The sequence below is a fragment of the Mytilus californianus genome, unplaced genomic scaffold (genome assembly GCF_021869535.1).
Source record: "Mytilus californianus isolate M0D057914Y unplaced genomic scaffold, xbMytCali1.0.p SCAF_5, whole genome shotgun sequence".
Classification (NCBI taxonomy): domain Eukaryota; kingdom Metazoa; phylum Mollusca; class Bivalvia; order Mytilida; family Mytilidae; genus Mytilus; species Mytilus californianus.
This window is the reverse complement of record NW_026262701.1, coordinates 24,847,842-24,860,424: the sequence shown is the minus strand read 5'-3', so window position 1 is coordinate 24,860,424 and position 12,583 is coordinate 24,847,842. Positions and strand designations below refer to the sequence as shown.

The following is a 12,583-nucleotide window of genomic DNA, read 5'->3' as shown; positions in this document are numbered from 1 at the left end:
AACTTAATATACTGAAGTTTTTGACAAATTTGCTCTACACTATACACGAAATTCTTTTTAAAACTCGAGTCAGAGTGACAATTTGTGAATACATTAAAGTACAATTTAGGTCAGTAGCGAGTGTATCCTCCACGCTTCCGAAAAAGTTCATCCACACGTCGTCTCATGCTTTGAACTAAGCGTCGTAATGTTCTAACAGGAATTATTTGCCATTCTTCAATCAAGGCTGCTCGTAATTCCTGTAAATTATGACAAGCTGGAACCCTGTTGTTGATTTTTCGACCAATATCATCCCAGACATGCTCAATGGGATTCATATCCGGTGACATGGCTGGCCAAGAAATAGTGTCAATTGTCTCCTGACGTAAATATTCTGAAACAATGCGTGCCCTGTGTGGCCTAGCATTATCATCCATGAATATTGGTCTAGTTTCAAGATTGTGATTGTCAAAATGTGGCACAACGATATCCCGGATGATGTTATCGCGATATTTTTGACCCGTCATAGTCCCATCCAGAACATACAGGTCCATTTTGCAGTCAAATGAAAAGCATCCCCAAACTGTCACACCCCCACCACCAAACTCTGTAGTTCCAAGGATGTGCTGTTCCCTGTATGCTGTATTCTGAGGACGCCATACGCGCATGCGCCCATCAATATGATGTAGGAGGAATCTGCTCTCGTCAGACCAATGGACTCGACGCCACTGTCTCAAAGTCCAATTGCGGTGATCACGTGACCACTGATGTCGAGCTTGACGATGCCTAAGAGTCAGCAATGGTCTTTTGACTGGCCTACGGGCACGTGAATTGGCACAATTTAGTCTGCGATTAACAGTTCGTAGACTCACGCGACCATGTATTCCCCAGTTGTCGCGTAAGCGGCGAGCTGTAGTGAATGGATGTCGACGAGCTGACTGTGAAAGAGCCCTGTCATCTCTTGCAGATGTTTAGCGTGGCCTACCAGAACGTTCGCGCTCATCAACGGTCCCACTTTCTCTATGGCGCTTTAATAACCTCGAAATTACACTGTATGATACACCAAATTGAACAGCTATTCTGCGCAGACTTAAACCAGTAGTGCGCATACCAATGACTTGCCATTTCTGTGCAATTGTTAACTTACGTCTTTGCATCTTCCAAAAACAGAATATTTATCGTATACACTGACAAAACAGCACGTGAAACACCTAACATTTTATTGCACGAAACTTGCAAGGAAAAAAACTTGTATGTAGCTTTCGAAAACCTGTTTTTAAGATACCTAGGAATAAAATCTTTACCTGCATTTCTTACCTGTCGATTAACAATAGATTAACGAAATATATGGAAACAAAGCAGTATCAAATTTAATTTCAAAACAAAAAATAGAAGCAAAAACATTTAGGTGTTGCTTAACTTTTGGCGAGGTGTATATATATATAGTCAGAGCTGGATTTCCAATTCTTTCATAATCAGTAAAGTCGGTGAGATATTTCAGTGTTTCATAATAAACCGTGAAGATTTGAAAGTCTTTCTTTGGAAAAAAGAAAAAAGAACATCTTTTTTATTTAATTGACGTTATTTTGATGGTCATGTTCTCAAAGAGACAAAGAGATGTGCGGTAGATTCAGAAAACACGCAACAGTAAGATTTTCTTTTTAAAACGAGATAAACACCGAGTTTGTTACACTAACACCTTTAACTTTTTACAAAGAAAACTACCACTATTGCTGATATTTTTAAAGAAAGACATATAATTATGTTCAAATACTGCTTCACAGAACTATTTAAAGTGTATAGGCTTGTGTTTTCGTCAATTTTATTGGAACAGTTAGTTCACTTCCGGTTTCTTATGGGGTTCGTGTTGCTGAATCTGTAGTTTTCTGTGTGTGTTTAGCGGATTGTTGTTTGTCTCTCACCAATTCCGTTTGGCCATTATGATGTCTTCTTATATTTGTTATTATTACTTTTATTCAACTGAAATAATATGTCTTGAACAACGTGACAATGGAGTAATCCCAGAAACTGACCTAATGGATTTTTTTGTACTTTTAAACCATATGTAACCAGATAAAGTGTGACATTGTTAAGTTGAACCTTAGTAATCAGGGATTTGCATGACGTTATAGACTTAAGGTTTTATATAGTTCAAAGTTCAAACATATTCCGTATACCAGAAAAATAATTTTCTTAAGTCGATATGATTTACTCTATAATCTCCTATTAATCTTTAAAGACAACGCTGTTAGCATTGTATCAGACATTACTGCCTAAATATTAATTTTAGTGTATGTTTATATTTTCCCCTTTTTCCCAATTAAAATCTATCCTACCATTACAATTTGGCTTTATTACTGTGTACCATATTATATTGAGTAATGGATTACAGAAAAATAGACGAATTACAGAAAATGTCAAAATAAGTTGAATAATTTACATGATTTATTGCAAAATAAAACAAAATTCTATATTGTTACAGTTGTAACTAATATTATATTCCTTGTCCCGATCCTTCCTCTGACCAGAAAAAAATCCTTCCTATGACCAGAAAGAATTCCTTCCTATGACCAGGTAGCATTCTTTCCTCTGACCAGGTAAAATTCCTTCCTATGACCAGGTGGAATTCTTTCCTCTGACCAGGTAAAAATCAGAAATAAAAAGATACTAAATAAAGTTATGGTAAACATTGTAAAGTGAGGTCCTAGTTCATTTGTTTACATGTAAACAAACAATTCATCAAAACTGCCCTAATAAACTGAGAAATATGTCGCAATCATTTAAAATCTGTCATAAATGACATTAAGACTTTTGTATACACATAAATGAAATCACTGAAATATTGAAAGGGTTCCATGTAAACACTGAATCATTGAAAGGGTTCCATGTAAACACTGAATCATTGAAAGGTTTCCATGTAAACACTGAATCATTGAAAGGTTTCCATGTAAACCTGTCATGTTGAAGAAACGTTTACATTGATTGAAAAAAATCTAAACTTTTGTTTCACTGGAATAAGACCAGGAGTTTACATTGTTTTTACTTATCACTATACATGGTGTATGTATATAGTACTGTAAGTATTTATTTAACAAGTGTTGCATTGTGAATTAAAGGAGATGTCTACTATGCAACTCAACATTAATGAAAGTATACTTAAATATATTTTGTAATATTGTCGTAGTTTTCTAATATATTTATGATTTGCATACTAGTAGTTATGTCATTAATAAATTGATGAGTAAATTGAATGAGATTAAACCAGATTAAACTACGCATTCCGATTTCGCATTGTACACTTTCTTAATACTTCCGGGTAACAATCTGGATAAGGATTTCTGAACAACAAAAACTGATACAAAAAAAATACTGATTTTAATCGCAACCCCGGCTGTATTTTGGTGCAGAAAATACGGTTTATTTGTTAGATAAAATTTTAACCTTGCACCAGGGCATTTATACTAACGTTTTACGAGATGTATCATTCCCTTGAATGTTCGATATAAACTAACATTCCGACTTGTCGGTTTATAAGTTCCCCCTTTTTTTATTTATTAGACTAGTTTAATGCTTTCACAGGAATTTTATGAAAAAAGAAGACTTGGGTGGATTTTCTAAAAGTATTTTATATGAAAACTTTCCTGAAAATAGTTTCCTTCTATCTCAATTGAATTAATTAACGTATGATATTTTTGTCACACATTCGTCCTGAACTACCGAACAGAATGACTACATATTTGGCCAGCAGCTTGGCAGTGATGAGTTGTAACATGTGTACCGTTTTCGGATCTATCAGACACCTGGTTCCGATATTTTGAATCACGAGTGGTTATAGATTTTAAAATCTAATATAATTTTGTAAGTAATTCACATGCATGCGTTTCTACACTACAAAAGAGAAAGAAAAATAAGACAGAATTTCCAGTACTAGGTTGTTGTTGCATTTGTGTACACCCAATGCTCCTTTTATTCAATGATCAGAGCTCCATTGTACTAGGGTTTTAAACTAGATAGAACGTCTGTTAAAATGTTCTGCACAGTAATAAAAACTTACATTTTAAATATTGATTGTATTATTCTATTACAGCATATATAAGATCCACTTTAATTAATTAACATTATTAATAGTTGTTCACAAACACATATTTTTTAAAGTAGAATATTAAATTTTGAATTTACAATAGGTATTTCCAGCTACCTAGGTACTAACAGTTTCAGTCGACTATATCACGATTTGATTTGTTTTCTTTTCAGTTTTGATTTTGATTTATTTTTTTTTTTTTTTTGGGGGGGGGGGGGGCACAATCGATCCTATAGAAATTATTTTTTCACCATGTAGGTATGGCTGTACTACAGTGAAATGTCTGCTGATTTTCCGATTTTCAAATATTGAATTTACTTGAGTGAAAAGACTAAAATTGCTTACTAATTAATACTTCTATCGTAATAAAGAGCTTCATTCATGTGTTCAGTATATTTAATACATGTACATTTCTACATTGATTATCTATCAGATTTTTAGTAAATCACTTACATGACACCGGATTATTAAACATGTATTTTTTCCCTTGTTTTCACACACGTAAACATGTCTTTTTAATATTAATTTTCAGAATTTCGCTATGAATACTAGCCTGTAGACATATTTGAAGATGACCAGTCCGAAGGTTGAATGTTCTGACATAACATTTTACATAAGTAGCCCGGAGGAGGATGTTTCACATTCGAACAACTCCGGAAATTATGAGAAATCTGAGGCGGAGTTCGTGAAATGTAACGAGAGACGTCTCGATTATATCGACAGTAATCCAAGCTTGCTTCGATACATCGATAGTAACGCTGAATGTCACAGTATAGATAACTACAGTGAGAGTGAAAATGAAATGATTTCAAATAGACTGAATGAAAAGAGAGAAAAAATGAACGAAAACGAATTGGATACAAATCTAGAGAGCAGAAATTCTGTAAAGGATATACGAGATGCAAATTGCTATCATCAAATTAAAACGAATGGGGAATCAAGAGGAAAATATATAGATTGTCTTTGTGACGGTCAAACGTTAAGTCCGTGTACGGCTATTCACTCCTGCCCTAGAGTGCAATTCAAAGATACACCGAACAAAAGTTTGGAGGATATAAATTCGAACAGAGAGAATGAATTTATGTTGACAAATTCATCAAATAAAAAAAAAGTATCACTGACGTTACCGAATGGTCTTGTGAACGGAGTATACAGTGGCAGTGTGACCGATCTGGAAAATGGAAAACAGATCAGTAATGGAAAGCATGACTTTCCAAAGAGCGATGAATTTTCAATTACTAATATTCAACGGTTAAGTAGAAACAGTCGGTATAGAAAACGCAGTCAGCGAGATGTAATGCCTCCTGAGATACAAGAAAAGACCACTTGGTGGAAAGAATTTTCTGTAACGCATATTAAGGTACGTATAAAAGACGATATGAATGCTTAATGGCAGAAAACGTAAAAATGGCAAATTAAGTAAAAAACTTAAAACGTGTTTAATGAGATGGAATTTACATTTCATTTGTTTTCTCCATAAAAAGTTTATTACATATACCGTCTGTCTTCATTTTTATCACAAAATCAGTCTAGTTCAATGTACTTCATATTCTCGGAATACCGCTATTTCATAGGTTGTAACTAATTGTTTCTGTCCGATGAATCATTGAATTTTTTTTTCATTTCTGAGATATTAATTTTATACAATATGACATTTTCTATGAAAATTATTTCAACCGGGTCATTCATTTTGAAAGTGAAGCTAATGGATGAGTCATATTAAAAAATAATTGAAAATAACTTGGCTACGCTTCTGTGTTACTTACAATAAAAGACATAAGAATTAAGATAAGAATCTAATCTAATCAAGAACCCATAAAGGGCATCATTTACAACAATATTAAGCACAATATGATTGGAAAAAAGAAAAACTATATCCTAATATAATACTATCATATATAAGTCCTAAGCTTAAATAGTTAAAATGAGAAAACGTACGGATTTTGACATGCCTAATGTATGCTTCTGCATTTCACAGCCTTGTTTATAAAAGCAAATTGTCGATTTTATCTAAAGCCATTTTAGCATTTTCTGTCAGTTTAATGGATTAATAAACGACCCTTTTCCCACCAGAACGGAAGCTTGCTTAGAGCAGACGATTTAAGTGATGAATTTGTGTGGCGACATAACAAATGAAGACCATGCAGTAAGGATAGCAGATGCTCTAAAGCTAGCCTTGAATAATTCAAGTGATAATCATTTATCATAAAACTTTATAGCCCACTTTATCATGAATTTGATCGATTTATAGACAGCGGAACATTTTTAACAGGAGATCGGCATTTGATATGTATTTAATCATTGCTTAATACATGCCGCCTTATGCCACAATTTAATTACCATGCATTACAACTCGAATAAATCTAATAAAAGTACTGAATTTTTTGGTTTGGATGACAAATAAAAAAAAAAAAAGCATGGAGCTTACTGTGATCAAGGACGCATATTAGTTATACGTTCTATCTGTGATAGTGTATTTTTGTTTCGCATATTGAGATATGCTAATCTGGAGAGAATGTTTATTATTTTTATACAAGTTTACCATATCAGAAGATACAAGAGCTATTTTAAAACAATTTACATGTGATGGTCCATGATTTAAAGTAACCGGTCTGTGGTTTCGTAATCCCAAAACTGTCGTACAGTTTAAAGAAGTCTCTGCGTGCATGATTTTTTCAGTCAAAACAGGGACTTTCTATATATGTTAGTATAGAAAGTCTCTGGTCAAAATCAAATCAAATCAAATCATTTCATTTGTGTAAAATCCAAATATTGGGTTGTTACCAAGACAAACATGACAATATTTACAAACATACTATATTCAAAGTTCCTATTGGAAATGTAGTTTGTGTTGTTCTCACCAAGGATTTTGTATACAAATCCTTGTTCTCACACTGAAATATGCATAAAATATTTATTTCAATGTCGATCTGACCTATATGTACCCAACCAATACGAACAGAAATATTAATAACTATGTTCAAAATCTTATGAGATATATTTTAATACATTTGATTTAAAATATTCTTTAAAAAGAGACACATTGAAAACTTATATATTTTTTTTCTTTTCAGGCAACATTTCACAATTTACAAATTGAGAAACTTTATCAGTGCTATTGTGTTCAACTTAAACATTCATTAACTATTGCTTTGGTTACTTTAGCAATGGTCATGTTGCTAGGGACACTTATTTATCATATTGTTGTCAAGGATAAAGAGGTGAGAATAATGGATAAAATAAGTATCATTTTTAATCTTGTTGTATAAATGCAGATAGAACCTTTTATGTAACATTATATCACCCATACACACACACAATGAAGAACTTGATGATAAATACACATACACATTTAGATATTCCTTTGGTATGTTTTGCCTCTCTTTTAGGGAGCAGTCATTTAAATCTCTGATAGAAGGCAGTAATTTGTATCCAAGTCACATTTTTAAACCGATGACAGAAGACCTTCTTTCCTCATTTCTTGATGCAAGCATTTTTTTAAATTTTTTTTTTAAAAGAAAATCCTTGTCCCCTCCCCAAGAGTATCAAATGGTTGCTCCCCTAGCTTAAAGGATAAGAAGGATTGGGTTTACCACATTCTTGCTTAAAAATTATTTCTTGATTGAAGACCTGTAATAAACAGCAAGATAAAGAACAGCAATAAAAGCAGTGTTGTTTTGATTGTATTGGGTATGTTGAGGATTTTATGATATAGTTCTCTCATGCACATTCTCTCAATTTTCTTTTATATTCAAATGTTCTTCACTCCCTGAATTTATATTTGTTAGAAAATTCTTGTCCAGTTAGCTTCAGATACTTTTATATAGCTTCTTTTTTTTGTCAGCAAAATCTGTAAGCTACATTTGTTCATTAGGTGATTAACAGAATACAAATTACTGTACTTATCAAAAATGAATTGCTACATCATGATATCATCATACTAGAAACAATTGTTTTGATGTACTTTTCACCTGTAATTATCCATTCATTATCATATGAATTATTCTATGGAGTAAATATTTATGAATGAAAGGTGTGAGACAGATAATTCTGTAGAACACATGATAGAAGATAGTTCCTGTTTCATTTTATAACACCTGTTATGTTTTATGTATGATTTTAAAGCCACCATTTGTGGAGTTGTTGTATTATTCTATGTCTTAATGTATTTATTCATCCAGTAACAACTGTGTCAGTCTGTGGTCCATTCAGGCAGAGTCTATATTGTCACTTATTGATGATCAAAAGACAGAGCTAAATTTTGGATTTTTTCAAATTTTATTAATAATTGGACATAGGTTTTTAAAAATTTATATTTAGATACAGTCATGGTTTAAATTATTTCATATGTAAGTGACTTTGTCAGACCTTGGTGTAATTTTGAACTTGGACAGATGCTTCTTTCTGATCAAAAGACCTTTTAAATATCCTGAGCTAGGTTTAAATTTTTTCCATATTTTACTGATAAATGGCATTATGTAGTACTTTGCAGTTGATATTTAGATACTGGGTTTAGAGTATTTTAGACTTCAATAAACTTTGTATAACCTTCATAGAATTTTTGAAATTTGAACAGAAGTTTTTTTTTTATGAGTGAGAGATTCAAACATCTAAAGCAAAATTTTGAAAATACATTTTTTTTTTAATTCTTCAGTGTCAAACTTATAGATTGTCTTAGTTTTATGCAGTTAACATTTACATACAGTCTGCTTTGTATCAGTCTGATGAGTAAAGCCCTTTTCTACTGATTTTTATAGTTTTTTCTTATGTTGTGCTGTTACACCACTGTCCAAAGTTAGGAGGTTGAGTTCTCACAAACATGTTTAACCCTGCAACATTCTATATGTGCCTGTCTCAAGTCAGGAACCTGTAGTTCAGTGGTTGTCGTTGGTTCATGTCTGTCATATTTGTTTTTCGTCAATTGAATTGTTTCATATTTTTCATGTCAGGGCCTTTTATAGCTGACTATACATTATGGGTTTTTCTCATTGTTGAAGGCTGTACAGTTGCCTATAATTGCTTACATCTACTTTATTTGAACTTTGGTGGATAGTTGTTTCATTGGCAATCATACCACTTCTCCTTAGTTTTATATGGGGTTAAATTTATAGACATCAATAACTTTATCAATCCTTCATGGATGGTACGAATCTTGATCAGAAGCTTTTTCATGATCAAGGCATGGGGTTATCAACCTACAAATTTAGGTACAGACGTCCGGCTGAGGTTTGACAAAATCACAACCCATTTATATATATTTCCAAGCTATCATGACATCTTATTTCAATGAGATGTTAACCACATTGAATCCATGAGTCATATTATGAGATAAAAAGATCAGAACACAGTTTTTACAGATATCTTAACAGAAGAAAAACATGTATTGACATATAAATTTCTACCTATTAGTATGTTACCTCCTTGATATAGCCCATTGATATATTCGACTTTCCAAAAAAGTCACCCAAATTGTTTGGATCTAGAACATTTCTATTTTAAGGATTTTAGAACTACAGGATATTGTTTTATTTGATATCGTCAGGGAGTTTCATGTTGAAAATCTATATTAGAGAAGGCATTTATAAGTAACCCATCTACCAACCCACATTAACCCTTCACCCCTCCCTTCCTCTCTCCCTTCAAAAAATACAAAGAACAAAAAACAAAACAGAACAAAACAAAACAAAACAAAACAAAACAAACAAACAAACAAACAAACAAACAAACAAACAAACAAACAAACAAACAAACAAACAAAACAAACAAAACAATATCTAAAAGAAATCAAAACAAAAAGAATTACAGGCCTCATCATTAACCTAAGTTTGAATAATGGTTTGATCATCTTTTAGTTTTTAAAGATTGACAAGTTGTACATGAAAATGAAAGTAAACATCTCATTTTCTTCAGCAGGAGAAAAACACTATATTTTGATATCACTTATATTTTATATTTCAGAATTTGACAAAGGAAGTGTTTTTGACAATAGTGATAACCTTATCAAGTGGATTCATTATTTTCTCTGTAATCCTGATCTTTATACTCAAAAGAAAATATTACTCAAAATATCCTACATTGATATCACTGTTGATATGGATTTTATTGCTCATTGTGGCAAGCATTTACTACAATATTGTTCAGAAAAAGAAAGTGACGGACAACATTGCCGTAATGTTTTATATCATCATTGTTTGTTACATTATGTTACCACTGTCCAAACGTTTGTCGTTGTTTCTTGGTATTGTGACAGTCCTACTGGAGATGATAGCATCAACTCTACTTCATTCTACAGGATCAAACTTTCTAGTCGAGGAGGTAAGTCTGAGGACAATATTATTCATTGTAATACTGAGGTTAAGACATTATTTTGTATACAATAGAGTATTGGTTTGATTAAGTTTCACTGTCCAAGTCCCCATATATTTCTGGTTTTACTGTGTTTTATGACTACTCTATGTAATTGGTATACCCCAAATCTATTTTCTTTTAAATATGTGGAACAGTTCTAATAGTTCATTTTGTATTCTTACTTATCTGTATATTTTTATCAAAGTTTAAAATGGTTTGTATTTTACCCCGCTCCAAAGGAGGGGTTGGTTTATGTCTGTCTGTTTTTCTGTCCATCACATAAAACTTTGGTCACACTTTTCTCAGGAAGTACAAATCAAAGCTTCTTGAAATTTAAAATCAGGATTTCTGCAGGTATTTTATACTTTGTGATACATAATTCCATATTCATTGCTCATCAATTTCCTGTTCACCAAATACTCATATATTCTTCTTCTTAAAATGATCATGTATGAAATTTTGGTAAAATTTTACTAAGGAAGTACAAATTAAAGCTTCTGAAATTTGTAATCAAGCTTCAAGTTGTTAGCATGGCTATACAGTGTGATGTGTTTCACATACATAACTCATCAACTTCCTGTTTACTGATTACTTAAAGAAGTTATTATTGAACTTGTTCAGGAAGAAATTACATGTACCGATATAAAGTTAATTAAAATTATTATATAATTCTAATGTATATAGTCAAGAATAGATCTACTGACTAAACGTACCTTCATAATGTTTGTAACGAAAAGGAACTATTACACTGCATATTTCCAGAACCTTCTGTTTCCTCAGTAACATAGGTATCACAATTAATATTGTACAAGGATTCTTATTTTTTTTTTTATTTTAAATAAAAGTAGAAAATGTGGTAAGACATCATTGAGACAGCAAGACAAAGGACACTTAATACTAAAAGATATCCAGTGGTTAACATATATCTTCACAAAGGGACAGGTGTCTAATACACAATATTATGTTTACATTTGACTTATTTTGATACTTTTAGAAGTTTTTAAGTACTAATGAAGATGTTAATCTGAAACCTTATGATCATTGATCAACAGAGCAGGAAAATTGAAAAATTTAGAATTTTTTTTTAAATTATCATAGAAATTTATGTGATTTGTTTTATTTTAACACCTAAAGATGAATAAAAACCATTCCTGAACAAATATTTCACAATTGTATTGAAATATCTTTTTGAATGCAAAAAACTAAACTCCATATAATGATGATATTAGCCTCTCTTAATCTTTGTATCAAGTACTATGATTTCTAAGCTCTGAGTTTTAATAAAGTTTGTCCTTTGCTTCTAAAAATGTATACAAGGTCATATATATATCAGTCCCCCCTTTCACCCCCCCCCCCCCTCCCCCCCAAAAAAAAAAAACACAAAAACATACCTGCTGCCACAATATCTATTAAAAAATGCATGAATATGAAAGTTCATAAAATTAGAAAGTACCAAACATAGTCACTATTCTACTTCTCTTCTGTCAAGTCTCTTACTACTTAATCACATGACTGATTCGGTTGAAAGAGGAGTTTACAACAGTAAGGAAACAGTGAAATTCTAAAAAGAGATCTCTTTGTCATCAAATGCCACAGGAGGTTGGGGGACACAGCTATTGTCCTTTGATCACTTGCCAATTTTTTCATACCCACTCCAATTTACTTCTTCATGTTTAATGTCTTAAATAGCAATTAAGGAGGGGGATGAAATTACACTGTTAAAAAAATGTGGGTCATAAATTTTAAAGTAAAATGCCTTAATTAATATAAATGATTTGTTCCAGTTGAAAAGGTTAAAATTAGTATGTCTAAATTTAAGCTGCCAAACAGAATTTAAGACCCATTAAAAAAAAATTGTCTATATTTTGTGTTTGAGCTGGTTAACTTTTTTATAAGTTTGGTATAATTTTCCCAAAAGTTATTACACTACACTGTAAAAATCCTATTGAGATATTGCAGGTGCTTTTTTTTAATTTGGATTTATTGTCTAATTAAGAAATGCACTATATATAATAAATGTGTTTCTCAGGCTAGGACAAGGTTATAAGTTTTATCATATTTTAAGAGAGTGGACATCTATCATTTTTCACTATTGATCTTAAGTCTTCTAATGTATCAAACAGATTTCCAGTAAAATGCCTTATTAAGTATTTTCTTACTTATAACTGATGGTTA

General features: G+C 31.9%; 1 protein-coding gene across 2 annotated transcripts in view; it reads left to right on the top strand.

The window, feature by feature from the left end:
• The window catches only part of LOC127700226 (adenylate cyclase type 2-like), a 102,470-nt gene that overhangs the window by 18,599 nt on the left and 71,288 nt on the right, over positions 1–12,583 (top strand). For both annotated transcript variants that reach the window (XM_052203648.1, XM_052203647.1), the window contains exons 2-4: positions 4,593–5,420; positions 7,135–7,281; positions 10,019–10,375. In XM_052203648.1, the coding sequence (XP_052059608.1) occupies positions 4,632–5,420; positions 7,135–7,281; positions 10,019–10,375 (1,293 nt within the window). In that variant the 5' untranslated portion in view covers positions 4,593–4,631. The remainder of the gene's footprint in view (positions 1–4,592; positions 5,421–7,134; positions 7,282–10,018; positions 10,376–12,583) is intronic.